Source organism: Taudactylus pleione, unplaced genomic scaffold (genome assembly GCF_031769625.1).
Source record: "Taudactylus pleione unplaced genomic scaffold, aTauple2 ptg000055l, whole genome shotgun sequence".
Lineage (NCBI taxonomy): Eukaryota > Metazoa > Chordata > Amphibia > Anura > Myobatrachidae > Taudactylus > Taudactylus pleione.
This window is the reverse complement of record NW_028284457.1, coordinates 6,615,169-6,642,500: the sequence shown is the minus strand read 5'-3', so window position 1 is coordinate 6,642,500 and position 27,332 is coordinate 6,615,169. Positions and strand designations below refer to the sequence as shown.

General features: G+C 47.0%; 1 protein-coding gene across 1 annotated transcript in view; it reads left to right on the top strand.

The window, feature by feature from the left end:
- SMARCAD1 (SNF2 related chromatin remodeling ATPase with DExD box 1) overlaps nucleotides 1-2,691 on the top strand; it is a 136,312-nt gene extending 133,621 nt beyond the window's left edge. Inside the window, exon 24 of the mRNA XM_088464429.1 lies at nucleotides 2,162-2,691. Within this exon, the coding sequence (XP_088320555.1) occupies nucleotides 2,162-2,223 (62 nt within the window). The 3' untranslated portion in view covers nucleotides 2,224-2,691. The remainder of the gene's footprint in view (nucleotides 1-2,161) is intronic.
- The last annotated feature ends 24,641 nt before the right edge of the window (nucleotides 2,692-27,332 follow it).

The window sequence follows — 27,332 nt, the reverse complement described above, 5'->3', positions numbered from 1 at the left end:
GAAAGGATTTCAGCAGTCCTTCAGAAGGTGCATGTAGTGGAAGATCCTCTTTGCTGTATGTGGGATGAGAGCGAAAAAAAATATATAGTGTAATACCGTACTGTATATGGAAATTCAGACTAGACAGTCTGGTGTTTACTCACCTACAGATGTGTCCTCATACATCTAGCCTCAATGCGCCACATAGCGCGATTTGCCTGGCCTGAGTGAGCTATCAGATGCTGTGCTACTCTGCTAGCGTCGGGAGTCTTTTTTTTTTTTTTTCTTTTTTGCACAAAATGCATCTTCTTCGCAATGCGAATAGGATGCACGAGCAGACGGTGCTGATTAATTTGATATGCGACACTTGTATACCTCTGTGGACCTGAGTCTATATATGAACCACAACGGAGCTTGGAATGAAAAAGCTGCGGCCGCGCTACATTGTAGCACTTAGTATAAAGATTCAGAGACTAAGTCGCACACAGATATACAAGTGTCGCATATCAAATTAATCAGCACAGTCCGCTTGTGCGTCCGAGTCACATCGCATTACAACTTAGACGATTTTTTTTAGGCAAAAGACACCATTGGCACTAGCACAGTCTCACGGGACCTGGCACACCCGAGAGGGGCTTTTTAGCACGAGTGCAGCAAAGATTTCACAGGGTGTGCCGGTCAGAAATGCAAACGTGTTGCAACCATTTTCGGGGCATGTCTCTGCATGTGTCTGCGATCCTGTACGCACAAAACATGGCTCCAGCATTTCGGTTCCAGTGGCCATTCTGCGAGTCCATAGAGTTACTCAGGACTGCTAACATAGAATGATCTGTGACAGATGCTGCGTCTTTGTACGCAGATGCTTAGAGGGGTATTCAATATGAAACATTAACTTCACTGTCGAAGTTAACGTTTCATATCAGAGTTTTTACCTGCGTTAAAGTATCAGGCGTGCTCCCGCTTATACCCGTATTCAATATAAAATTAACGAAAACGGGAAACTCCAAAGTTGGATTTGCGTAAAGTTACGAATTTTTCCTTAAAAAAATTGTAAGACCCCCCTAAAGTAGTAAAAACATGGGGGAACACTATGGCTACCCCCGTTTTAGCCTTTAATTGAAAGTCGGGGATTTAAATAGCTGCAGCAGGTGTTTTTTCCCGACATTGAAGAAGTGATGCAGAAGAGCACTTAGGTAATTTTTTTTCGTTTTTTTAAGTGGTCCCAACAAATTTGGGGTACACGAAAATGGGTACTTGCATATTTTGATGTCCCTAAAGTACGTTTTTAAAAATTCTGCATTTGTGCACCTGCCGCTATAATTCTATTCTAGAAAACATCTGCCGCATACTTGCAGAATAGCCCTGAACCTATTTCCCTATTGTAAAACAATTTTTTCCCATTTTTTTTTTTTTTTTTTTTCACCCCAATTTTTAAATTAATTTTTTGGGGTGTCCCCATTTTTTTAAAAAACTTTTTTTCGACACAGTTCATTTTTAAATGTCATTCCCAGGGGTGCAGGCTATTTTTTTTAAAGCCTGCACCCCTAAACCCCAATTCTGCACTTTTTTTCGACACCTATTCAATGGTGAAAAGTTATCGCAGTTTTGAAAAGTCTTTGATAAAAAATGGGGATAAGTCTTTGAAATTGAATACGGTGTAAAAGTAAAACCTGCGATAATGACGTCATACCTCCGATATTAACGCAAAAACAATGTTATCGCACCTGCCTTAATACATCTCCCGGCAGGTGCGACATTTGGATATTTTCGCATCACAGCAGCGTTCACATTTGCAGAGGCGGCATTAGCGTACAATTCTGGATCAGGCCCTTCATTCTAACTAGAAAATCCACTTGTATTCCAATTGTAAAAGGTGTCTCTATCTACCAGCCCCTCTCAGGAGGCTACATCTGTAAGGGTGTCATGATGTTATGTCATTTTCTATTTTGCATTTCATTATAATGAAGCTGGCAGATAATTTTCTGTGTATATTTATTTTTTTGTACAGCAAGAACTCTTTTTACTTTATACGAATGTTTTTTTTCTTGTTAGGGTTAAGCTGAGCCATATATTTCTTAGAATTATACTGTCTAGTTTTTTGGGTTGAGGGGGGAGTATGTACCTTGGTGAACTCATGATAACTTGTATTTTTCTTTCTTCTCTCTTTTGTTTTCTTGTTTAGGAGATGAAGGAAACATTCCTCTTGACATGGCCACTTTATTAAAAACATCTCTAGGGCTTTAACAAGAATATGCTTGATGTTTGCAGCTTTAGTGCAATTTACAGGCAGCATTTTTTGTACTGACTTCAAGATTTCTGACAGTTGAACTTTTTTTTTTTTATAAATTGTTTCCTATAAGAATAGTTACTATAAATTTATAGCCATTTAGGTAATCTGAGCTGTTTTATGGCATACAATGTTCTATTTAATACCTATGGCAGCTGAGGAACCAACGTTTTTGAATACATTCACAGTAGGGGAAGTGATGTTTATAACAGCAAATTCACTAGTGCTTTAGATGTCAGTATTTTTGTACAATACTTTTTTTTTCCCCTACCTCTGTATTGCAATTCTGTGTATTCTAATTATTGTAATGTTTGTGTATTATTTTTTTTTATTTTACTATGTTATGTTCCAGTTACTGTTGTTAGTATGTCATGAACAAAATTTTTTTTTTTTCCCAGAACAATGCAAAAAAATAAAGAAATATTCACAAATGGCTCAATTGTTGTTTTTGTATGCACTTATATGCCCTTAATTTAAATAAAATTTGTATACCTGGTTATGCAGTTTACAAAGTAGGCAGTTGGCGATCACTGAGAAAAGGTGTAGGTTATAGTTTTATATAATGAAATCGAGATGTACCAAGCATGAAACTAAATATTCTTTTGAAAACATGTTTTTAATGGGACAATCTGGATCTACTCAACTGAGAGACATTTAGATATGGCCCACATTTTATGTGCAAATAAGTGTGTGGTCACAAAGAACAATCTGGTCACACTGGTGGGGAAGCTGTGCAGTTATGGACCTCCTCTGCGAAATTTGCAACATCCATGGAGGTTTTATACAAAGTGGAACCTGAACCCACCCCCAAAAAGCAGAAAAGCACCCATTCTAGGAATGCTGCTTTCTTAAAAAATTTTAGTGTAGCTTGTTAGTAACCCTTTACTTAGTGCTTTTTCAGGGCTTGCTGAAGGGAAGAAAAGCAGCAAGTCTCTTCATTATTTGTTGAGCATGTATTAAACCCTTCACTTATTATGTAGGGACTTTTGTGGAGTGTATGCCTCATTCCAAAAAAATAAAACTCTTAATTTCTTCATCACTCCATAGGGGACACAGATTTTAGACAGTGTGGGTTAGGCTGGTGCCTGGACTCCTACTCACAAACTGTTAAAAAAATTTCTACCAGCATCCCAGGCTCCTTCTTCCCTATACACCAGGCTGGCCAGTTTTAGTTTGGTGCCTGCAGGAGCGAATATTTTTTAGGGGACCGCTTGTCAGCAGGCTCAACTTTATTTTATGTAATGTATTTTCTGCATGACGTTCACACTGCACTCCACCAACCCCCAGCAGCTACAGTGTTGGCAACCGGTTCAGTGTCTTTGGCCAGGCCCTCAGCAGCACACCAGTTTGCCGCATCCAAGCGCCACAGGGGGACATGTAAGAGCCGCTCCCTGCTTACAGGAAGCCACATTGTAGTGACTGTCACCGCCAGTGCAGGAGACCACCGGTGGTGCTGACACCGGGCGTCCATGTTGCCTGGTACCCCTGCTAGACCATCAGGGCAGCAGGAAATAGGGCACTTCTATAGAGGCGGCTATTTGCCCTGAAGGTACATGTCGGAAGGGGGAGGTAGGCTCTCCCTGTTAGCTCCTTTCCCACCCCTTGGCGCATCCCCTCACAGTAGGCAACCTGCCATAGGATAACCCTTCTCCTCTCCCCTCCCTCACAGAGATGCTGACCAGCTAGTCTCCAGAGAGTAGCATGGACTCCTGGTCTCCACGTATACCACTTTCTCAGGGGTGAGGTTATAATGAAAGCTTCTTCCTGCCCAGTGAAGTTTGGTTGTTGAGCATTTACTGCCCATTTTTGCATGCATTGAATGTTTCTTGGTACATGTTTAGGAGTACTCTTTCTCTTCAGGCTACATAGGAATCCACAGGGATACCATGGGGATAATGTGGTTGGAGAGATCCAGGCACCAAATAGTTAGTTAAAGCCTGCAGCTCCCAGGATGCCTCGGATTCATCTCCATGTATACCCCGCCCTAGCCACAGGCCTTCAGTTGTTTGTTTGGTGCGGCAGGATTAAGACGCACCTTTGTAACAGGACTGCTCAGGCAGTCCTAAGCTTTTATTTTATGCTTTATTTTTATTTCTGTTTTGGGGTTGGCAGTACTAAGCTTCTGAATTAAGACTCATGTACTGCGACTCCATCTACCTCCGCCGAGCCACAATACCAGTAACGGGGCTGGTGATTCTGGCGTGTTTTGGCTGAGCTTGCTAACAGCGATGGTGGGACCTGGACTGCAACTGGATGCATGGAGATGTCAGGTAAGGTGATTCCTCGATTACGGGGAATCGCGCGCTGCAGTCCTTTCTTCCGGCAGGTGCAAATCTGCCATGAGCCCAGCGTACCCAGCTGGTTGATGCAGCTTAGGAAGCTAGGACCTACCCCGGCAGGTCCTCCCCCTACAAAGGGTTTTGCGCATCTGGGGTGCTCTACCTAGCCTCCCCGTGTATGAGACACTCACGGTCCACTATCAGTGCGCTCTGTAGCTGGTTGTCTCGGGAGGGTTTGGGTCAGTCTCCCTGTATACCTCTCCTTTGGTTAAGGTATATAGTGCTCTATGTCACACCATTCCTGGTGTTTGTGTAGTTGATTTAGAGTCGATTGTAATTATATTATATGCATTGTATGTGACTGTTTGCTAGTTGCTGTATTGAAACAGTTTTTTATTTCTGTCTGTCAATTATAACACTCACTGTTTTCTACATCAGGGTCCATAGGGTATCCACAGGATACCTCGGGGGGTATAGGTGATGACATTGGGCACCATAGAGTTAAGTTTTCAGCCTCCCAGGATGCACTAGGGTTCCCCTCCTATACCCCGCCCCCGAGCCAAGGCATCTGTTTCGTTTGGTGCCCGGCCGGAGTAGGATGCACCTGTTAGAGGGGGGCTAAGAATAGCCCCTGAAGTTTCATCAATGCAGCTGTGGCTGCACATCTGGAAGTACAGCATGGACATTCAGTGCTGACGTCCATGCTGTCTTCCCTACACCCCCGCCGGTACCGATCCGGGGATGCTGGTAAGCATCTGGGGTCACAGCTAGCGGTGACCCCAGATGTTTGGGACCATGGCCGGATCCAAGGGGGCAGCAAGTAAGCAGCGGGGTCTGAAACATGGTCCAGAGTCCCCAGGCAGGGGGCTCCCTGGGGACTGTCTGTAGCGTGGAGCCAGGTACCTAACCTGCGCTGCCACTACCCCCTGGGACAGCGAACCGCGGTTGAGCGGTAGCGCTGCGGCTTCCCAGGGGTTAATTGCATGCCAGGGGAGCACGCCTTCCCTGTAGCACAGCCGGCGCCTCCCCCGCTGCACACAGCCCTCTCTACACTGTGCTGACTGGCCCTGTGGCAGCGCTCCTCCCCCAGGCCGGCCTCCTCTATGCCCATCGGTGACCATCTTTACAAGCGCATGGTGAACGCTGCTGGAAGCTTGGAAACGGTGGCATCGCGGTCTGGGTCCCCCAGCATACCTCTCCTCCGTTTGGTGCAGGTCTGTGTATGCAGCGCTGTGTCCTACGAGGCTCTGTGTCTGTGTAGTTGATTATCAGCGCTGTTAGTGCAGGAATTGATTTTCTTTGCATTGTATGTGACTTCTGCTAGCGCTGCTGCCTGTACTTTCATTTTCTACTGTCAGCCTTTTCACTGTCCCTGATCTTTTTCTGCTAAAACCCTTGCAGTGCGGTGATTGCAGGGTGGTCTCACACTATACTACGAGTATCAGTGAGAGGCGTCACATACTTACCATCATGTCTGAGAGTGACTTTCCTCTCCAGCTTTTGTGTACTACGTGCAAGGTACCTATAGCGGGGGGGAAGGTAGCGCGGCAGTGTTATTTATTGGCACGGCCAATTACTGTCACGGCCCCGGTACAGGAGCCGCCCTGGGCTTGTTTCGCCAAAGCGCTTACAACCCTCGTGGGCCAGTTAGCTCCGCAGCCTGCGTTCTCACAGATGGGTTTGTCCCAGCAGTCGGTGGTGTCGTCACCCATGCAGGGTTTCCCGAGACAATTGATGGTACCACACAGTCTCCCTATTTCCCCTCCCCAAGTCTCTCAGGAGCCAGCGTGGGTTAATTCTCTGACAAGTTCTGTACAGCACTTGTCGGACGTGTTACAAGGGGAGTCTGTGTTGAGGCCGCATAAGCGGTTGGTGGCGTCTCTGTCCGCTCCTTATGAGGATAATGACGTAACGTCTGATGATGGGGAGATTCTGGATCTTTTGGACCAGGAACCTCTCCGTACTAAAGAGTCGGAAGCTAGGTCCAAGGTTTATATTCCTGGACTTATTCTGGCAGTCCGCACAGCTTTAGTGATTGAGGTTGAAAATCCTCCTGTGTCAAAATCTAAATATGCCTTTTTTAAGGATATTAAGGATGACGCCACAGTGTTTCCTCTTTCGGGTCAGTTAGTGGACCATGTAGAGGAGGCGTGGAAACATCCGGGCAAACTGTATCAGCCTCAGAGGCGCTTGGCGGTGGCTTATCCGTTTGCAGATTATTTTTCTAAGTGGGAATCCCCTCCACAGGTGGATTCCCATGTGACATGCCTAGTCCGCAGTGCCACATTGCCCATGCCCTCCATGTCTTCCTTGAAGGATGTTACGGACCGTAAGGTAGAGATTTGCCAAAAGTCCGTTTATTCCCTTGCGGGGGGAGGCAGCTAGGCCGGCTATCGCCATTTGTTGAGTAGCCAGAGCTATGGAGCGCTGGGCTGATAATTTGGAGGTGTCTTTCGATTCCAACTGTTCGGCTGAACAGACCGAGTTGATAGGCAATCTCCGGGACTTGGCCACTTGTATCAATGAGGCGGCCTTGGATATCAGTACCCTGGCGTCTCGGATTTCTTCAGCGGCTGTCGCTGCTCGTCGCACCTTATGGTTGTGATCTTGGAAGGCGGACGCTGATTCCAAGAAGGGCTTGGAAGATTTGCCTTTCAATGGAGAAGTCCTCTTTGGTCCGGATCTGGACAAAATCGTAGCCACGCTGGCGGCAGCCAAATCGGCATGTCTTCCATCTGCTGTGGTTCCTTCCGGTTCAGGTACGTCGTCCTTTCGGCCTTACAGGGCCCAGGGTAGGCCTAAGATGCAGACTTTTCCCAGACAGGCTGGCCCCAAAAAATCAGCCAAGCCCTGGAAACAGGCCTGGAATACCAGACATCCGGCCCCTAAGCCCGATGACAAGCCTGCGGCCTGACGGTCCGGGCCTCCCTTTGGGGAATCCCAAAGTGGGAGGCCGCCTGCTGCAGTTCGCCCAGTGTTGGTCGGTTACCACGACAGACACTTGGGTTCTCGAGGTGGTTTCTCAAGGGTACGCCCTCTCCTTTCGGCACAGGCCCCCGTCTCGATTCTTCACCACGGGTCTTCCATCAGACCGGAACAAAGCCGTGGAACTGCGGAAGGTTTTGCACACTATGCTCCAGGCTGGAGTTATAGTGCCTGTTCCATTCTCAGAGAGGGGCCAGGGTTTCTGTTCCAATCTGTTTTAGGTGCAGAAACCCAATGGGTCGTATCGTCCGATCCTCAACCTCAAAGCACTCAACAAGTCTTTGCGGGTGCCGAGGTTTCGGATGGAGACCCTACGGTCCATCATTCTGGTGCTGGAACCTGGGGATTACATGGTGTCGTTGGACATACAGGACGCTTACCTGCATGTCCCTATTCTTTTACGCCATCAACAGTTCCTCAGGTTTGCAATCCGCAACGACCACTTTCAGTTCCGGGCGTTACCTTTTGGGCTGGCGACAGCACCACGTGTATTCACCAAGGTGATGGCGGTCATGGCAGCTTCCCTGCGGCTGCAGGGAGTCCGCATGTTACCGTACTTGGACGACCTTCTGTTGGTGGCAGGATCTCCAGAGCTGCTCCTACGCCACTTGGACCTGACCATTGCGGTACTGCAACGGCACGGCTGGTTGATAAACTGGCAGAAGTCCACCCTGATCCCGTCTCAGAGGATTCTGCACCTCGGAGCCTTATTGGACTCCGGACAGCAAAGGATCTTTGTGACGGGGGAAAAGATCTCTGCCTTGCAGTTGAGGGTGTGCAGTTGTCTGCAGAATCGCCGTGTGTCTCTGCACTCGGCGATGAGGTTACTGGGCTCCATGGTGTCGGTATTCGACATGGTGGAATATGCCCAGTTTCACTCCAGACCTCTGCAGCAATTGATCCTGTCCAAATGGAATGGACTGCCTCAGAGTCTAAAATCCCAGACGATGGTGCTCACTCCGGAGGTTCGCCTGTCCCTAGCCTGGTGGTTGCAGACGACCCATCTCAACAGGGGTCGTCCGTTCTGGGTGGCGAATTGGGTCCTGTTGACAACGGTGCCAGTCTGCGAGGCTGGGGACCAGTCACGGGTCCACACTTGTTCCAGGGCAGGTGGACTTGGGCTGAAACAGAGCTTCCAATAAACATCTTGGAGCTCCGCGCGGTATTCATTGCTATCCAGCAGGCACATCGGGTTCTCCAAGGTCACCCAGTGCAGGTCCAATCGGACAACGCTACCACCGTGGCCTACATAAATCGGCAAGGAGGAACCCGAAGTTGGGCGGCTTTCATAGAGGTGTCCCGAATCATGGTTTGGGCGGAGCGCAATCTCCCGGCCGTATCAGCAGTCTTCATCCCGGGAGTCCTAAACTGGGAGGCGGACTTCCTCAGTCACCAGGACGTTCATCCGGGGGAATGGTCTCTGCACCAGGACGTCTTTCAACTTCTGGTGGACAGGTGGGGTCTTCCAGAGATCGACCTCATGGCGTCACGGCACAACAACAAGTTGCCTGTGTACGGGTCTCGCACAAGAGACGAAAAGGCGTCTCTGGTAGATGCTCTGGACGTTCCGGTTTGCTTATCTGTTTCCTCCATTTTCCCTTCTTCCACGGGTAATCCGGAAATTCAAACCGGAAGGAGGGACGCTCCTGTTGATAGCTCCCGCGTGGCCCCGGAGGCACTGGTTCTCAGACCTCCAGGGACTGTCCGTGGACATTCCTCTGCGGTTGCCGTTACATCCGGACCTCCTGTCACAGGGTCCTTTTCTTCACCCGGACCTGACTCAGCTGTCTTTGATGGCGTGGCTGTTGAGACGGCAATGTTAAGGTCCAGGAGGTTTTCCAGCTCTGTAGTGCAAACAATACTAAGGGCTCGGAAACCATCCTCTGCAAGGATATACCATAGTGTGTGGCATACGTTCTTCCAGTGGTGTCGGCCGAGAGGTTATGCTTCTCGGGAGTTCCGTCTGTCTAGAGTATTAGCTTTCCTACAGGCGGGACTTGACCATGGGCTTCGCCTTGTGTCTCTGAAGGTGCAGGTGTCTGCCCTGTCTGTCTGGTTCCATCGTAGGATTGCTGCAATCCCTGATGTGCGCACCTTTATGCAAGGTGTTCTCAGAATTCAGCCACCTTTTGTTCCACCGGTGGCGCCTTGGGATTTAGCTGTGGTCCTGAGGGCTCTCCAGGGACCGCCGTTTGAACCACTGGGCTCAGTGGACCTCAAATGGCTGACAGCTAAAACTATATTCCTTCTGGCCATTGCTTCGGCCAGACGTGTTTCTGACTTAGGGGCTCTCTCCTGTAGACCCCCTTTTCTGATTTTTCATAGGAACAGGGCAGTGCTGCGCAGTCATCCTGGTTTCCTTTCTAAAGTTGTTTCCAGTTTTCACATCAACGAGGAAATCGTTGTGCCGGCTTTTAACTCACCTGATCTTTCAGTGGGTGAGGCCACTTTGGATGTTGTGCGGGCCTTAAGGATTTATGTTGACCGGACTTCTTCGTTTAGGAAATCGGACGCCTTGTTTGTCCTCTCTGGCTTCCGTAAAAAGGGTTGGCCTGCTTCAAAGCAGACTTTGGCAGGCTGGATTCGTATGGCCATTTCAGAAGCTTATCTTCATGAAGGCCTTCCGGTTCCTTCCTCTGTGACGGCTCATTCCACTAGGTCTGTGGGTCCTTCGTGGGCTGCTTGACGTGGTGCCTCTGCAGTCCAGATCTGCAAGGCTGCCATAAGGTCCTCGGTCCATACTTTTGTGATGTATTACGCGTTTGACACCTTTGCCTCTCAGGATGCTTCCTTCGGGCGGCGGATTCTCCTTTCAGCACAGGAGCGTCCCCACCCTTAAAGGATACTGGTTTGGGACATCCCCAAGGTATCTTGTGGATACCCTATGCACCCTCATGTAGAAAATAGCAGATACGGTAAGAACTTATCTTTGTTATCTCTATTTCTACAAAGTCCATAGGGTTCCACAGGACTCCCGCCCTGTCGCACCTGTGCTGCAGATGGGCTTTACTCTGGTCACCGGTTTTTCCATCTCCCTCTGGTGAGAATGTGATTGTGTGTGTCCAGATCTTTTTTCTCTCTCTTCCTTCTCCTCCTCCTTCCTATGGCTTGGTACGTAACTGAGATGCCTTGGCTCGGGGGCGGGGTATAGGAGGGGGACCCTAGTGCATCCTGGGAGGCTGAAAAGTTAACTCTATGGTGCCCGATGCCTGACGTCATCACCTATACCCCCCGAAGTATACTGTGGAACCCTATGGACTTCGTAGAAATAGAGATAACAAAGGTAAGTTCTTCCTTGAGTACTTCACATTCATTTAGATTTTGTGAAGGCTGTCACATAACATTGCATCTTTTGTCTTTATTGCCTTTTGTTTTTTAACATGTCTAAAGATAAAGGGAAACAGGAGGGGGAGCCCCCTGTGCTGGTTTCATGTAAATCATGTATGGCCTGTTTGTCCCTTCAGGACGTTTAGGATGGTTTGTGTGTTGTCTGTTATAAAGAGCCACCTCACCAGTCCAGTTTACCTGTCCCTGTACAAGAGCCATCTTGGGTATCCTCTTTGTCCCAGGTAATGAAGCAGTTTGTGGATCTTATGGCTGCTCCCACACTGCCTCCTTGGATGGGGTGTCCACAGCATGCCATGTTTGCACCTCTATGCATCCTTCCTGGAAGGATGTTTATGGCCATTAGTATGGCACCATCTAATGTTGAAAGCAGACCGGTAGTTACTAAAGTGCCTCAGCGCAAGTTATCTTATCAGTCTGCTCAACATATGGATTCAGACGCATCATCAGAGGAATCAGATGATGCGCAGGGTTCCTCTCCAGGGGCTAGCTCGGGGGAGGAGAATCATCCGCCCACAGTGGATTTTCCTCCTTTGGTGAGGGTGGTGAAATCAATCCTAGATATTCATGATGATGAACCAGCTCATAGAAGGCTTCCAGTGTTTAATCACCACCGGAAGGTGGCCAAAATGGAGTTTCCTATATCTGAGCAGCTCACAGATCTTTTGGAAGAGGCATGGGGTAACCCAAACAAATGGTTTTATGTAAATAAAAGAATAACATCGTTGTATCCTTTCCCAGTTTCTGTATGTACTAAATGGGAGGTAGCTCCTACTGTGGATGCTCATGTGACACATTTAATCAGGAATGCTACATTGCCTATTCCATCGGCATCTTCTCTGAAGGATTCCATGGATTAGAAAAATTTAAGCATGTCTTAAGGCAATATTTTCATAATCTTACTTGTCCAGCTATGGCTGCAGCCTGGGTAGCCAAAGCTGTTGAAGAATGGTAGCATTTGGTAGAGAGTCTTCCAATGCCCCCATCCAGAGAACAGATGATGTATATCTCCCATATACAGGAAGCGGCTTCATATCTGGGAGGAGCTGCAGTAGATGCTGGAATTTTAGCTTCTAAGGCATCAGCAGCTTCAATAGTGGCACGCAGGGCCCTTTAGTTAAGATCCTGTAAACTGATACAGGATCAAAGAAGGATCTGGAAGTGTTACCTTTCTATGGAATAGTACTATTCTTCAGGGTCCATAGCCTCCACAGGGATACCTTGGAGTTTAGGTGATGGCAAGGACATCCGGGCACCACGCAGTTAAATTTTCACTCCTAGGATGCACTGGGCCTCTCCCTATACCCCACCCCCGAGCCAGAGGCCCCTTAGTTTCGTTTGGTGCCCGTCCGGAGTCGGGTCACTCTAGATGCAGTGGGGCTGTTCTTAACCCCAGAGGAACTTTCAAGTTTATTCATAGTGGATAGCGTCTGACAGTCCAGTTGATGTCCACGCTGCCACTCCGTCACCCTGCCGGTGCCGAGATGCCGGTACTGATCCGGGGATCGCGGCGGGACCCCAGACCTCGCGGGAGTCCCAGGACTGCTGCCAGATGTACGGGGAGCAGGTAAGAAGCGAATCACCGCAGGGACATATACTGGCACGCAAACCAGCATCCCAGGGTTAATTGCCGGCAAGGGGAGGCAGCTTTCCCTGTTTACAGCGACTCCTCCCCTCTGCTCAGCGTGCCTTTCCACTGCAGTCTAGCTCAGCTGAGGCAGTGCTCCTACAGGTACGCCCCCTCTGAGGTCGGTGGCCATTTTCTTTCTCTGGCAAGTTGCAGATCTCTCAGGACATCGCGGCGCCCGGGTCCCCTTACATACCTCACCACCTGGTCAGCGTATGTAGCGCTATAGCCTACCAGACGCTAAGTTGACTTGTGAGATTGTGCAGGTGTTTTTTCTGCATTGTATGTGACTTTATGCTAGCGCTGCCTGTCTGTGTTTCTCACTCATTCTGTCAGCAATATTACTATACCTTTCCTTTTTCTAAGCCCTTACAGTACAAGTGTTGTAAGCGTGTTTATTATACCTCACATTTATATTAATATCTTTGTGGTTTGTCACAAACAGTGTACACTTCCTTCTCTACAATATCTGAAAGTGGGGATGATGTGCACAATTCTGCTCCAGCCCTGCTGTCATGAAAATCATGTGCTGCAGGGTTAGGTGCGGGAGACATGGTGCTAGAGGGATTGTGTGAGGTGTTATAATACTCCAGGCCCCTCGGTAGTCTCAGCCACCTCGCAGGAGCCTCCTCGGGCATCCTTTGCTCAGGCATTGACTGTCATTGTGAGGCACTGGCAGTACCCCCTTTTTCCCCAGATGGGGTTCCCACAGCAGTCGGTTTTGCCCTCACCGGGCCTGCCTCTACAGATTTCACCCATGCAGGTTCAGTTTGCCTCCTCCATAGGTAGATACTCTACTATAATGTAGAACCTGGCGGATACCTCTACTGCTCTCCAGGCTATGTTGCAGGGGAATAAACCCCTTAGACCGGCTAAAAGGCTTTTGCCGTCATCTCATTCTACACTATATGATGACGATGACACTGAGACCGGGGAGATTCTAGATGAGGCTGGCTCTGAGCCCTCTCCGCGAGAGGAGGAGTCTAAGATCAATATTCCGGCTTGATACATGCTGTCTGTTCGGCCCTAGTCATAGAGGATGAACCACCAGCTCCCCGGTCCAAACATGCTCTGTTCAAGGACATAAAGGTTACTTCTGCGGTGTTTCCTTTATCTGATCAGCTACTGGAGCACATGGAAGTGGCTTGAAAATCGCCTGGGAAGTGATATCTGCCTCAAAGACGCCTGGCTTATGCCTATCCCTTTCCAGAGGAACATTGTAACAAATGGGAGTCACCTCCTGCAGTGGATTCTCATGTGATGCGCTTAATCAAAAGTGCTACTCTACCTATGCTGTCCATTTCTTCCTTAAAGGATAGGGAGGTAGAGGTTTGTCTAAAATCAATGTATTCTCTTTCAGGGGCAGTCTCCAGACCGGCCATGGCTTTCTTCTGGGTGGCCAAAGCTATGGAGTTCTGGGCAGACTCCCTAGTGGAGTCTCTTCAGATGCTACCATAGATCAAGTGACACTGGTTGGTGGGCTGCATATATTAATGAGGCTACTTTGGATGTCACCCTCTTAACATCCAGGATTTTGGCTGCTGCGGTGTCAGCTCGTCGTTCCTTATGGCTGCGCTCTTGTAGAGCGGACGCGGACTCTAAGAAAGGATTACCTTATAATGGCAAGATCTTGTTTGGTCCCAACCTGGACAAGATTGTGGATCCGTTGGCAGCGGTTAAGTCTGCATGTCTGCCTTCGGCATCTACTTCTTCAGGATACCGGACCTCGTCCTTTTCGGTCCTTTCAACCCCAAGGTAAGCCTAAAGGTCAGCCCTTTCCTAGGCAGTCAGCCCTCAAAAAGACTGCCAAGCCAAAGAAGCAGATCTGGAGTTCCAGACGTCCAGTGGCCAAATCCAACAAGAAGTCCTCAGCCTGACGGGACGGGCTTTCCCTTGGGGGATCCCAGGGTGGGAGGTCGACTTCAGTTCGCCCAGTGCTGGTGTCAGACCACCACAGACACTTGGGTAAGAGAAGTGGTCTCAAAGTTATGCCCTCTCCTTCCGCAGAAGGCCTCCCCATCAGTTTTTCTGCACAAGCCCTCTGTCAGACAAAGAAAAGGCATTACAAATCCAGAAGGCCATACAATCCTTGCTTCAAGCAGGAGTTGTCATCCCTGTCCCGTTACCTCAGAGAGCAACAGGTTATTACTCCAATCTCTTTCTGGTTAAGAAACCGAACAAATCCTCACGGCGTATCCTCAATCTCAAGTCCTTGAACAAATTCCTCAGGGTACCTCTATTCAGGATGGAAATCCTACGCTCAATTATACTGGCTATGGACCCTGGAGCTTTTATGGTATCGCTGGATATTCAGGATGCATACCTGCATATTCCAATTGCTTCATCTCACCAGCGTTTTCTCAAGTTTGCTATACAGCAACAACATTTCCAGTTTCGGGCTCTGCCGTTTGGCCTCTCTACGGCACCTCGGGTGTTTGCCAAAGTTATGGCTGTCATGGCAGCCCATCAACTGCATCAGAGGGTTTGCCTGTTGCCTTACCTGGACAACCTTATTGTTGGCAGGGTCCCTAGGAGTACTTCACCACTGTCTGCTTACAATTTCTGTGCTTCAGAGTCACGGGTGGTTGATCAATTGGGCGAAGTCCTCCTTGACTCCATCCCAGAGGATGCTCCATCTGGGAGGTCTGTTGGATTCCCAACAGCAGAGGATGTTTCTGACCTAAAAAAAGATCTATACTTTACAGATGCAAGTACGCAGATGCCTCCACAATCGCCCAGTTTCATTCCAGGCCTCTGCAGAAATTGATCCTCTCCAGGTGGAACGGATTACCCCATCAGATAAAAGCACAAACTATGGTGCTCTCTCCAGAGGTGCATCTGTTTCTTGCCTGTTGGTTGCAGACGTGTCACATCACCAAGGGCTGCCCCTTTTGGATTCCCAATGTGCCCGCCTGACTGATGCCAGTGTCTGGGGTTGGGGCGCAGTGACAGGTCCACACTTGTTTCAGGGGTGGTGGACAGCAGAGGAGTCTGCCCTACAGCAAGCCAGACTCATACTTCACGGGAAAACCCATGCAAGTTCAGTCAGACAACGTCACGACTGTGGCTCACATCAATCATCAAGGAGGAACTCGAAGTCAGGCGGCAATGACTGAGGTATAATGCATTCTCACATGATTGGAAGGTCATCTCCCACCCATATCGGCAGTGTTCATTCCAGGAGTTCTCAATTGGGTAGCAGACTTCCTCAGCCATCACGACGTGTATCCAGGGGAATGGTCTCTTCACCAAGAGGTGTTTCAGCTCCTAGTGGACAAATGGGTCCTTCCAGACATGGACCTCATGGCCTCCCAACACAAACACAAACTGCCAGTGTACGGGTCCAGAACAAGAGATGCCGAGGTGATCTTGGTGGACGCTCTGTCGATACAGTGGACCTTCCAGTTTGCGTACCTGTTCCCTCCAGACTCCCTGCTTCCTCAAGTAATTCGGAAGTTCAAGCAAGAAGGAGGAACTGTCCTGCTGGTGGCTCCAGCATGACCCAAATGACACTGGTACTTGGATCTAGGTCATCTGTCTTTGACGGCATGGCTCTTGAGACATCCCTCCTAAGGTCTAAGGGTTTTTCTAGCTCTATTGTAGATACTATGCTCAGAGCACGTAAACAAGCCTCTGCCGGGGTTTACCACAGAGTGTGGCATACCTACTTCCAATAGTGTCATCCCAGAGGTTATGACTCCCTGGTATTTCAGATTTCCAGAATGTTGGCTTTCCTTCAAGCGGGTTTGGATCTCAGTCTCTGCTTGGCCTCCCTAAAAGTGCATGTCTCAGCTCTGTCCATTTGGTTTCAGAGGAGGATTGCTCCTTTGCCCGATATCCTCACCTTTCTCCAGGGTGTCCTCCGGATTCAGCCTCCCTTTGTCCCTCCTGTAGCTCATTGGGATTTAGCTGTTGTACTTGGGGCCCTGTAGGGACCTCAATTTGAACCCCTGGCTTCAGTGGATCTTAAATGGCTTACAGCTAAGGCTGTTTTTCTTCTGACCATAGCTTCCGCCAGGGAAGTTGCTCCCCATTTCTGATATTTCATCAGGACAGGTCGGTGCTTCGGACTCACCCTGGGTTCCTTCCTAAGGTGGTTTCCAGTTTCCACATTACTGAGGAAATTGTTGTGCCAGCCTTTCAGTCTCCAGACCTCTTGGCAGGTGAGGCCTCTTTGGATGTGGTGCAGGCCCTCAAAATTTATGTGGACCATAACAGTTCCCTTCGGAAGTCAGACTCGTTGTTTGTCCTCTACGGATTTCACAAGAAGGGATGGCCAGCCAATAAGTAGACATTGGCTAGATGGCTGCATATCACTATCTCTGAGGCTTACACTCAGGAGGGCCTTCCTGTTCCGCCCTCTGTCTGTGGGTCCCTCGTGGGCAGCTCGCTGTGGCGCCTCAGCTGTTTAGCTTTGTAAGGCTGCCACATGGTCTTCTATCCAGACGTTTTAAGGTTCTATGCATTTGATACCTTTGGCTTTCAGGATGCTTCCTTTGGGTGGCGGATTCTCCTCTCAGCACAGGAGCGTCCCCACCCGTAAAAAGACTGCTTTGGGACATCTCCCTATGGACCCTGAAGAAGAAAATTAGAGAGATGGTAAGAACTTACCTTTATCTCTCTTTCTTCAAAGTCCATAGGATCCACAGGGCACCCACCCTGATGCACATGGGCTTCGCTCTGGTCACCATTTTTTCCGTCTCCTTCTACGTGAGAATATAATTCTTGAGTGTTCCAGACTTACTTCTCTCTTATCCTTCGGCCTTTGGCTTACTAATAACTGAGATGGCTCTGGCTTGGGGGTGAGGTATAGGGAGAGGCCCATTGCATCCTGGGAATAAAAATGTAACTGGTGCCTGGATGTCCTTGCCATCACCTAAACTCCAAGGTCTCCCTGTGGACCCTATGGACTTCGAAGAAAGACAGATAACAAAGGTAAGTTCTTACCATATCTCTAATTAATTATTTGGAGCAGAGTTAGATAAAATAATACTTTGGCTGCAGGTCTGTCATCTATGGCTTCAATAAAGTCTAGGCAGGTTTCTTTTCGGTCCTTTCTTTCTCAAGGGAATGGTCTCCCTCTAAGCAGGACTACAAGGCAACAAGCTAAGAGGTCTGGGCCGGCAAGACTTCCAGCTTCTAAACTGGATGACAAACACTTGGCCTGATGGGGGATCCCAGGGTGGGAGGCCGACTTCTTCAGTTTGCAAATTACGGGCATCAGTCAACAACAAATGGGCCCAAGAAGTGGTCTCTTGGGTATGCCTTCACTTTCAGGATGAATCCTGCCCACAAGTTTTTCTGCACAGATTCTCCATCAGATGCGGTCGAGGCCTTGGCCCTTCAGGAAACCATTTACTTCCTGCTGCAGGCGGGGGTAATAATCCTGGTTCCTGTGTCGCAACAAGAAAGGGATGTTATTCCAATCTATTCTTGGTTCAGAAACCAAATGGGGCTCATCGCTCAACAGGTTTATCCATGTACCCAAGTTTCATATGGACACTCCGGTCAATTATTTTGGCAATGGAGCCGGGGGATTATATGGTTTCCATGGACAGTCAGGATGCATATCTGCATGTTCCTATTATGCCATCCCACCAACAATTTTTACAGTTGCAGTAGCTGTCCTTCAGCAAGATTACAAATTTCAGGCACTACCTTTTTGCCTATCTACGGCCCCCTGGGTATTTACCAAAATAATTGTTTCATGACGGCCTATCTCAGGTGTCAGGGAGTCGGAATACTGCCATATCTGGGCGACCTTATATTGGCATAGATTCCGGTTTTACAAAACCATCTTCAACTGACCATAGACTGCCTACAAAAGCACGGCTGGATCATCAATTGGAAGAAATCTTCACTTTCTCCAACACAGCACATGGTACATCTGAGAGCTCTTCTGGATTCTCGGGCACAGACTGTGTTTCTGCCAGAGGACAAAATTGCAGCCCTATCATTGCGAATACACAAGCTGCTTCACAAGCGAAGGGTATCCATTCTGTTAGCAATGCAGGTCCTGGGATCAATGGTATCCACCTTCGACATGGTGGGGTATGCTCAGTTCCATTCCAGGTCTCTGCAAAGATTGATTTTCTTCAAGTGGAATGGACAGTGTCGTCAAATAAAGTCTCAGAGAATCCTTTGTCGAAGCTGAATAATTGGCTGAGACAAGTTCAGTTTGAAATTTAATTGCGACGACGCCATTTTGCGACTGGCCTCAAGACACCATCTTGTGAATGGCAGCAAGACTCCATTTTAGAAAAGAAAGCTTACACAAGCGCCATTTTGTCAAAAATACATAGTACACAATCCACAGTGCAGAATTGCTAAAAGTAGCAATTTTGCTACTCACAACGCAAAGTTGCTAAAAAGTAGCACGAACAGCTTTTTCACAATCTTCCCCAAACACCTACCGACGGTGTTTAGCAGACATAAAATAACTTTGCAACACATTAAAATCACCACAAACATATTTGAGCAGTAGCAAAGTAGTGGTGCTTTCCCCTGCATTCACATTAACACATACGCGATGTAGCAAATTAGTGGTGTTTTCCCTGCACTTCATGTTAAACATAGGACAACGCAAAATAGCTATTTAGACGCACAGCCAGCTTTTTAGTGATCTTTCCCAAACCCATACTGGCATGCTCACACACATACACAGAAGCCTTTCCAACTTAGTGCTGGTCGCTAAGTGCCCCACAGACCCTCAAACGCACAACACAATTTAATGTCATTTCTCCCCGCATACACATTTAAAAGCAATGGTCCCGCAGCACGAAAGGAATGATTATTATTTGGTTTAATCGCAATGTCAGCATATAAAGAAATTAATGTTTTCTGTAACTATGGTTTAGTAAATGGCAAGTGAACCGTGATTGGTGCCGTACTGATCTACTCTGTTCCGGTGGCATCAGTGAGAAGACCAGAACATGCGGCTATGAAATATGAATGATAGAGAGAATAACTCCTTGAAATGTTGTATGCCATAATTTAGACTAGATTTATTATGCAGCGGGAAAGTGGACACAATCAGGCTGTTAGAGGCTGGGTTGAGTCTTTGCACTGACCTATGAATTGTACCGTAACGGAAGAAGCAAGAAGAACCTGCCAAAGTATTCTATTGTATTGCTTATCCCAGTACGGGTATATATGTGAGTGCTCTGAAACGAGATGCCAGTCTGCGGTGTTCCTGTTATGCTGTTTCGACGAAGGTTTCATTACTGATGCCGGTATCTGGTCCCAGAGCGCACGCGTATGTATTGACTGTACCTTATGACCTAATAACTGTACAATTTATTTTGCGCTCATTGTTAGCTCATAGCGTGGTAACATCTGTACTTTTACCTGAATAATAATCTTTAGCACGTTGGACTGCTATTCCACTGTCTTAGAGTTTTATTAATGGTATAATTAAACAGTGCTAATTAGCGACACCTTATGGTTTTAGGAGGTATAGGCAGGTTTTGTCTTAGAGGTTCTAGGCAGGTGAATCTTAGAGGTTTCTAGGCAGGAATGTACTAAAGGTTCATTGTACGATTCAACAGTTGGGGGCTCGTAGGTTTATCACGTTACCTGATACACGGTAACACTCGGTCAGTTCCCTCTCAGCAAAAGGGTGGAGGCACCTTTTGAGAGACGCATTAGTCTTTCATTACCACAGTGTTGCTGAGAGCGTACTGCCGGTTATTGTGTAGAGGAAGCGCTGATCAGAATCCAGGGACAAGGAGAGAAAAGTTGTTTTCTCTCGTTGATAAAAGTTTAGAGGGAGTAGCATAATAGCGTTAAGGTAATAACACATGGGTCTGGTCGCATCACTGTGTATGCGACTAGTCACACAATTGTGTACACGTACTTCCGGTTGTGCTGCCACGTGTTTGAACAAAGCCATTGAGGTTTACATTTTTTTCTATTACCAATATCTGGGTTAAACGTGTATTTTTCTGCGCAGGAAAAAAGTGTGTAACAGTGAATATTTGTTGAACAAAGTTAAGGGTATCGTATGATCCTTAAGGGCTAGGTGCAAGGGTTAGCCTAGTCGCTCGGTAAGCAGCTTTACCGTTCTATACACAGTAGCAGGTGTACATGTTGTCTTTTGTTATATAGAGGTGCGTGAGAGTGGCCGACATATAAACTCTCATAGGCTTGGAAGTTGCCTTAATAAATCTTATCCGGATGTGGAAGTTGCCTTTTTCAAATCTTATCCAGGTGTGGAAGTTGCCTTACTAAATCTTATCCAGGTGTGTGGGCGCCGCCGACTTAAATCGTCCGCAGGTAAGTGAAAGTATCTTGATTGTCTTTCACCGGTTTAAATTTTTATTGGAAAGCATAGGAGTTGTCCCAGAATGGGAGCCATGCAAACAGTAGAAATGTTAGGCAATGATGTGCTGCTAATGGAGGTGCTGATCGGATCGGCCCATCATATCATGCATACCAAATACGGTACTTATGCAATAAGGTATTGTGATTTATGGTTTAATATGACGAGGAAGAGTGTTAGACCGTTTCCCAGAATTGGTAGTTTTGATAAAAATGTGTTAGATAATGTTCGGGATCACATCAGTTTGATGCGCTACCGAGAGAAAAAGGTTAAATATTTTGAATGTTTAAAACTATGGCAGCACGAGGGGGAAATGTGGCTGAAGGAGGTACCCGCAACGCAAGCAGGCGACGCGGGCACAGTCTCGGGCAATGCGCCGGTGACGCTAAATAGCGCCGCAGATGCATCGCTTGATAGCGCGCATGCACTGCAAGGTAGCGTTGCAGAAGGTAGTACAGATGGTTCACGTGCACCACCACCACCCTATGCGGATGGGGGTGTAGGTGCAGTCAATGAAAAAAAAAAACATAAAAATTCAACAAACAAACTGTACCCTCTCTTAAGCAACCTTAAAGAAAATGTTTATGATGTGCATGATGAGCCTATTGTAATGTCTGCCATTTCCCATGCTGTGCAAATGATAGATGCTGCATCACCACAATCACGGGTGGTGCCGCCATCTCCATCGGTAACAGCAAGGGAAGTGTTAACACACTCTGCACCCATAGAGGAAGTTGTTAATACCATATGTAGCAGCAGCAGATTAAACCCCCAGCCAGATAACCAGGTCAAAGGTAGCAGCGCTATCGGTCTGCATCCCATTCGGACAATAACTGTTCCAAATGGAAATGCAGACGCAAACGGTATAGTGCACACGAGGGAAGTAGTAATGCATTGTCCTTGGACAAGAGCAGAACTAAATTCCATCATAAATGATTTCCCCGATCCCAAAAAGGAATTAGCCAAATGTCAAAGATTTTTGAGAAATTTGGGTAGTTCACATGAGCCCACTAATAAAGATTGGCGTGTGGTGTTAAGAGCCTGTCTGCCACGCAATACCGATGTGACAAAATTTATCACGGATTGTGTATTGGATGGTGACGTCCCCTTAACAGATCAAGTAAACCAAGGTAACATTTCCCGCATAGTAACTCAATTGGGTATATATTTTCCAGTAGTAGTTAACTGGAACAAAATTTTCACAATTAAACAGAAAGAGAGTGAGACTGCAGAAGATTACTGCGATCGGGCTCTGCAGGCTATCACCCAGTACACTGGGATAGAGGATATTAAAGATAGCACTCACCACTGGGGAATGATAGTCACAGTACTTGTGGACGGTCTGAAAGAGAGTTTGAAAACTCGGGTACAGACCTCACAGCCTGGCTGGTGGGGACTTACAATAGATACCCTCAAAGAAACCGCCATTGAACATGATAAGAACATCTCCAAAAAGAGAGAAGCCCAGAGCGAGAAACTGATGGCTGTCAGTATACAAGCTCTGGAGGGAATGACGGTAACATCACAGCCAACAGACACGCTTGCACTTGCACACACACCCACTCTCACTAACCCCACTCAACAACAAACGCAACTCTATCTCACTAACCCGATGCAACCACAGGTCCCAGGCTATCCACCAACTTCTTATCCCCCACAATACCCTTACCCTCCCTATCCTTACCCATATCCACCACCTTTACCCTCTGCGCAAACCTCACAACACCACATGTCTTCACCCGAAACACGAACATGCTTTAACTGTAAACAAACAGGACACTTAAGTAGAAACTGCACAGTAAAAGGAGTAGGAATCCCACATCAGGGAAAATTTAGATATCCCCATAAAGGATATGCACAAAGGCCAGCAAATATTCAACAGGCACCAGCTCCAATTGTAGCCGTAAATGCTTTATTGGAGAACGGTAGCCAACGCTAGGGGTCAGGTCATACCTGTAGTCTACAGATAGTCAGGTTAACGGGAAGTACTAGGGAAGAACCGGTCATGATGGTTGATGTAGCTGGTACTGAATATCCTTTTCTTGTAGACACAGGGGCGACCAGATCAGTGATGAAATCTCCCGTTAATTTACAGGTGACCAATGAGACAGTAACAACAATGGGTGTAACAGGTAAAGTGGAACGTTATCCTTTAACAAAGTCCACAGAGGTTACTATTGGGCCGTTGCATACCAGACATTCATTCCTTCTGGCTGCTGCGGCTCCTACTAACCTACTGGGCAGAGACTTGTTATGTAAGATGGGATGTGTTATATATTGCACCCCTGATGGTGTATATTTAGATATCCCAGAGAGAATGGTATACGAGGTGCGGGATATGTTAGACACTCCTCAAAGGATAATGTATCACTCTACAGTTGTAAATGAAACCCCATCACAAGTAGACGAAATGTTGTCCCTAATTCCAGATTCCCTTTGGACTAAGGATGGACAGGACACTGGATTAATGGCAAATGTAAGCCCTGTAATGGTAAACTTAAAAAACGGTAGGCAAGCTCCAAAAATTCCCCAGTACCCACTAAAACAGGAGGTAGAATTAGGGGTGTTTCCAATAATTGAGCGATTGTTACAACAAGGAATTTTAGTCCGTACAGCTAGTGTAGCCAACAGTCCCATCTTTCCAGTGAAGAAGAGTGGTAGGAGGGGCTATAGGCTGGTACAAGACCTTAGAGGTGTTAATAAGGTAGTAGAGAGCCAATTCCCCGTAGTGCCAAATCCAGCTGTCATTTTGATGCAGATCCCACCAAATGCAACCCATTTCACAGTCATTGACCTCTGTTCTGCTTTCTTCTCTGTGCCTCTCCATCCTGACTGTCAGTATCTATTCGCATTTACATATAGATGTTTACAATACACATGGACACGATTACCCCAAGGTTTCATAGACAGCCCCAGTATCTTCTCCCAGGCATTGCACGACTGTTTACAATCTTTTCAACCTGCCAATGGATCTGTTCTAATTCAATATGTGGACGATTTATTGCTATGTTCTGACTCGTTTATGTCATGTTTGAATGATACTAAACTTTTATTACTTCATCTCTCACAAACAGGACACAAGGTGGCTAAGGACAAACTACAGCCGTGCCAATCCAGAGTAAAATATTTGGGACACTGCCTAACCCAGGGGTTACGACACCTTACAACAGATAGAATACAAGCCATACAAAACATGACACTGCCTCAGAATCAACAGCAAATTCATACCTTCTTAGGAATGTGTGGATATTGCCGAATGTGGATCCCAGGTTTTTCTATTTTGGCCTTACCTTTACAGGAATTAGTCTCTTCCTCAAAGCCCGATCGTGTCATACACACAGAGGAATCAGAACAGGCTTTCCTTAATCTTAAGGATAGTCTGACAAGAGCTCCTGCATTGGGAATACCTGATTATGAAAAACCTTTTGATTTGTATTGTACGGAAGCCGATGGTCGTGCTGCAGGTGTCCTTACACAAAAACATGGTGATGCCAGTAGGCCCGTAGCATACTACAGTGCCCAATTGGACACGGTAGCAAGATCACTCCCCACTTGTTTGAGAAGTGTAGCAGCTACCGCTCTATTGGTGAGTAAAAGTGAGGACGTAGTATTGGGCCATGATATGATTGTCTACACTCCCCATGCTGTATCTGCTCTGTTGAACTCAGCTCAAACCAGACACGTCTCCTCAGCTAGGTTCACCAAATGGGAACTAACCCTAATCACTCCTGCAAATATTACTGTTAAACGTTGCAGTACGCTGAATCCAGCAACATACCTACCATATGTACAACATGATGTACAAAGGGTGGAAGGAGAAGAGTTGCTGGCGGGAGATGAGTTCAGCAGACATAATGATATGCACGATTGTATGACATATCTGAATCAGACCTTTACTGCTAGACCTGACATACATGACACACCTTTAGAGAATGTGGATGTAACTTTTTATACGGATGGGAGTTGTCATAGACAAACAGACACAGGTGAGTTATGTACAGGTTATGCTGTTGTAAATGACACAGACATCATGGAAGCTAAACCTCTCGGTCCTCCTCACTCGGCCCAGGTGGCAGAGTTAGTAGCACTGACTAGAGCATGTGAACGGGGCAGCAGGCAAATCTGCTAACATTTACACAGATTCGAGGTACGCGTTCGGGGTAGTGCACGATTTTGGGGCTCTATGGCGTCTGAGAAATTTTATGACAGCAGCAGGCACACCAGTTACACACTCCCGACACATAAAACATCTCTTAGAAGCAATCCAACTGCCCAAGGCAGTGGCAGTAATTAAATGTAAAGCCCACACATGTGAGGATGACCCGGTGTCACTGGGCAACAACAGAGCTGATGAAGCTGCAAAATGGGCAGCAGGATTAAAAATGTTTTCTCCAACTGAAACAATTATGTCATTCCAAACCGTTGACATGCTAAAATTAATTGAGATGCCTAATTTGTGTTCAAATCAGGAAAAATCCATTTGGAAGTCCAAGGGGTGTGGGCAAGAAACCTCTGGGCTCTGGAGGGACGGACATGGTAAACCAGTAGCCCCCAAGGCATATTACCCCAGCATGGCTGAGGCAGCACACGGTCTGACTCACCTGGGTAAACAGGGTATGTGCAAGTTGGTGAGGGCATACTGGTGCGCACCAGGTTTTTCTTCACAAGCAGAGAAGATAGCAATGTCCTGTCTGACCTGCTTGAGAAAGAACATAGGGAAAGCGATCCCTACCGAACCATCCCACATTCCACCGACTGATGGACCTTTCCAGGTGATACAAATTGATTTCATCCAATTACCACCCTGCAGGAACCTTAAGTATGTACTAGTGTGCACAGACGTATTTTCTAACTGGGTTGAGGCCTACCCAGCGGCCACTAATACTGCTGCATTTACTGCCAAGAAAATAGTTCAGGAATTTGTATGCAGGTATGGTATCCCTAGAATCATTGAGAGTGATAGGGGTACCCATTTCACAGGTGATGTTTTCCAAAATATGTGTAGGCTAATGGGTATTAATAGCCGACTTCACACCCCCTACCGACCGCAAGCCAGTGCCAAGGTAGAGAGGATGAACGGGACTATTAAAAATAAGCTAAGTAAAATCATGGCAGAGACTGGACTAGGATGGCCAGAAGCATTACCCTTGGTCCTACATAGCATAAGGACCACTCCTAGACCTCCTCTGAATCTGTCCCCATTGAAATATTGTTCGGTAGACAACCTCATTTGATTATAAGTCCACAGGAAAATCTAAAGGGTAACAACGAGGTAACTGTAAAGTATCTTATATCAATGAGTAGGCAGTTAAAGCAACAGCAGCAGAAACTGAAATTGTTGTCTAATGATATGCCTGAAACTAACGGTCATGATGTTGAACCAGGAGAATATGTAATGATCAGAAATTTCTTGCGTTCAGGTTGTTTGACTGACCGGTGGGAAGGTCCATACCAGGTGCTGCTGACGAGTACTACATCTTTGAAGGTGGCTGAGAGAGATATCTGGGTCCATTCGACTCACTGCAAAAAGGTCAACCAACCAGTGGAGAAACAAGTCGGAGACAAGGCTGATAGTGTGGACCTGTCACTCGCGAGCTTGTTCCGGGAGGATTGAAAAGGTCGTAATGAGATACCTGAACCAAGAGAAATTTTGCAGGACTTGTTGTTAAGATGGACAGGCCTGCTGTGTTCATTTTCATATTCTCTTTTAGAGTGTTCACCATCCTGGTCAGTCTAGGGATATCCAGTGTCTGTGATGGGGGACCGATTGAGGAAACGGGAGCTGATGGCAGTGCCGATGGAGTGGAGACAGGAGGAGTGCAATGCCAATCAGGGGAGTGTCTTTCCAATCTTAGTACTGTTATTGTTAAAACAGCTATCATTCCGGATACTCGGGGAAGGTGTGGAGGGTTATCGTCTGAGGATTCCTGTATTTGTGAGCTTTGTGGGTCCCTAGTTGATGAGAACTGTATCCAACGGTGCCAACCAAAATATAATCAGTACTGGGGAGGGTATCCTTTAGAGGATTATCATAGCATGGTAGGCAAAGTGTTAAATCAAACTGATTGCTGGGTGTGTTCACATGTGCCCCAGGGACAGCATAATGTAGGGTTGGTGCCATTTCCGCTGAATACCACGGAAATTTTAGAATTGCAAAAAGGGAAAACATTGGATGGAAAATTCCTCTCATCCAAACCACCTCATTTCAAACTCTATCAATTCCAAGTAGATAATCACTTTTGTGTTTGAACATAACCAACCCCAATAAACCCGGAGGTTGGGAAGTGACGGGGAATAATCAGACGATGACCTTCTCACAAAGAGCTGATAATGAGTCCATAAACTATGATCTGCTACGCTCAATTAAATCAAGTGGGAAATATTTTAGGTACCGGTATACATTGAGTTCCACCAAAGAAATGATTGGTAAAGTACCAGATGGTTATTGTGCTAAAATAATACAACCAGAAACTTGCATATACCAGATGGAAGAGCCTGAGATAGGATTGT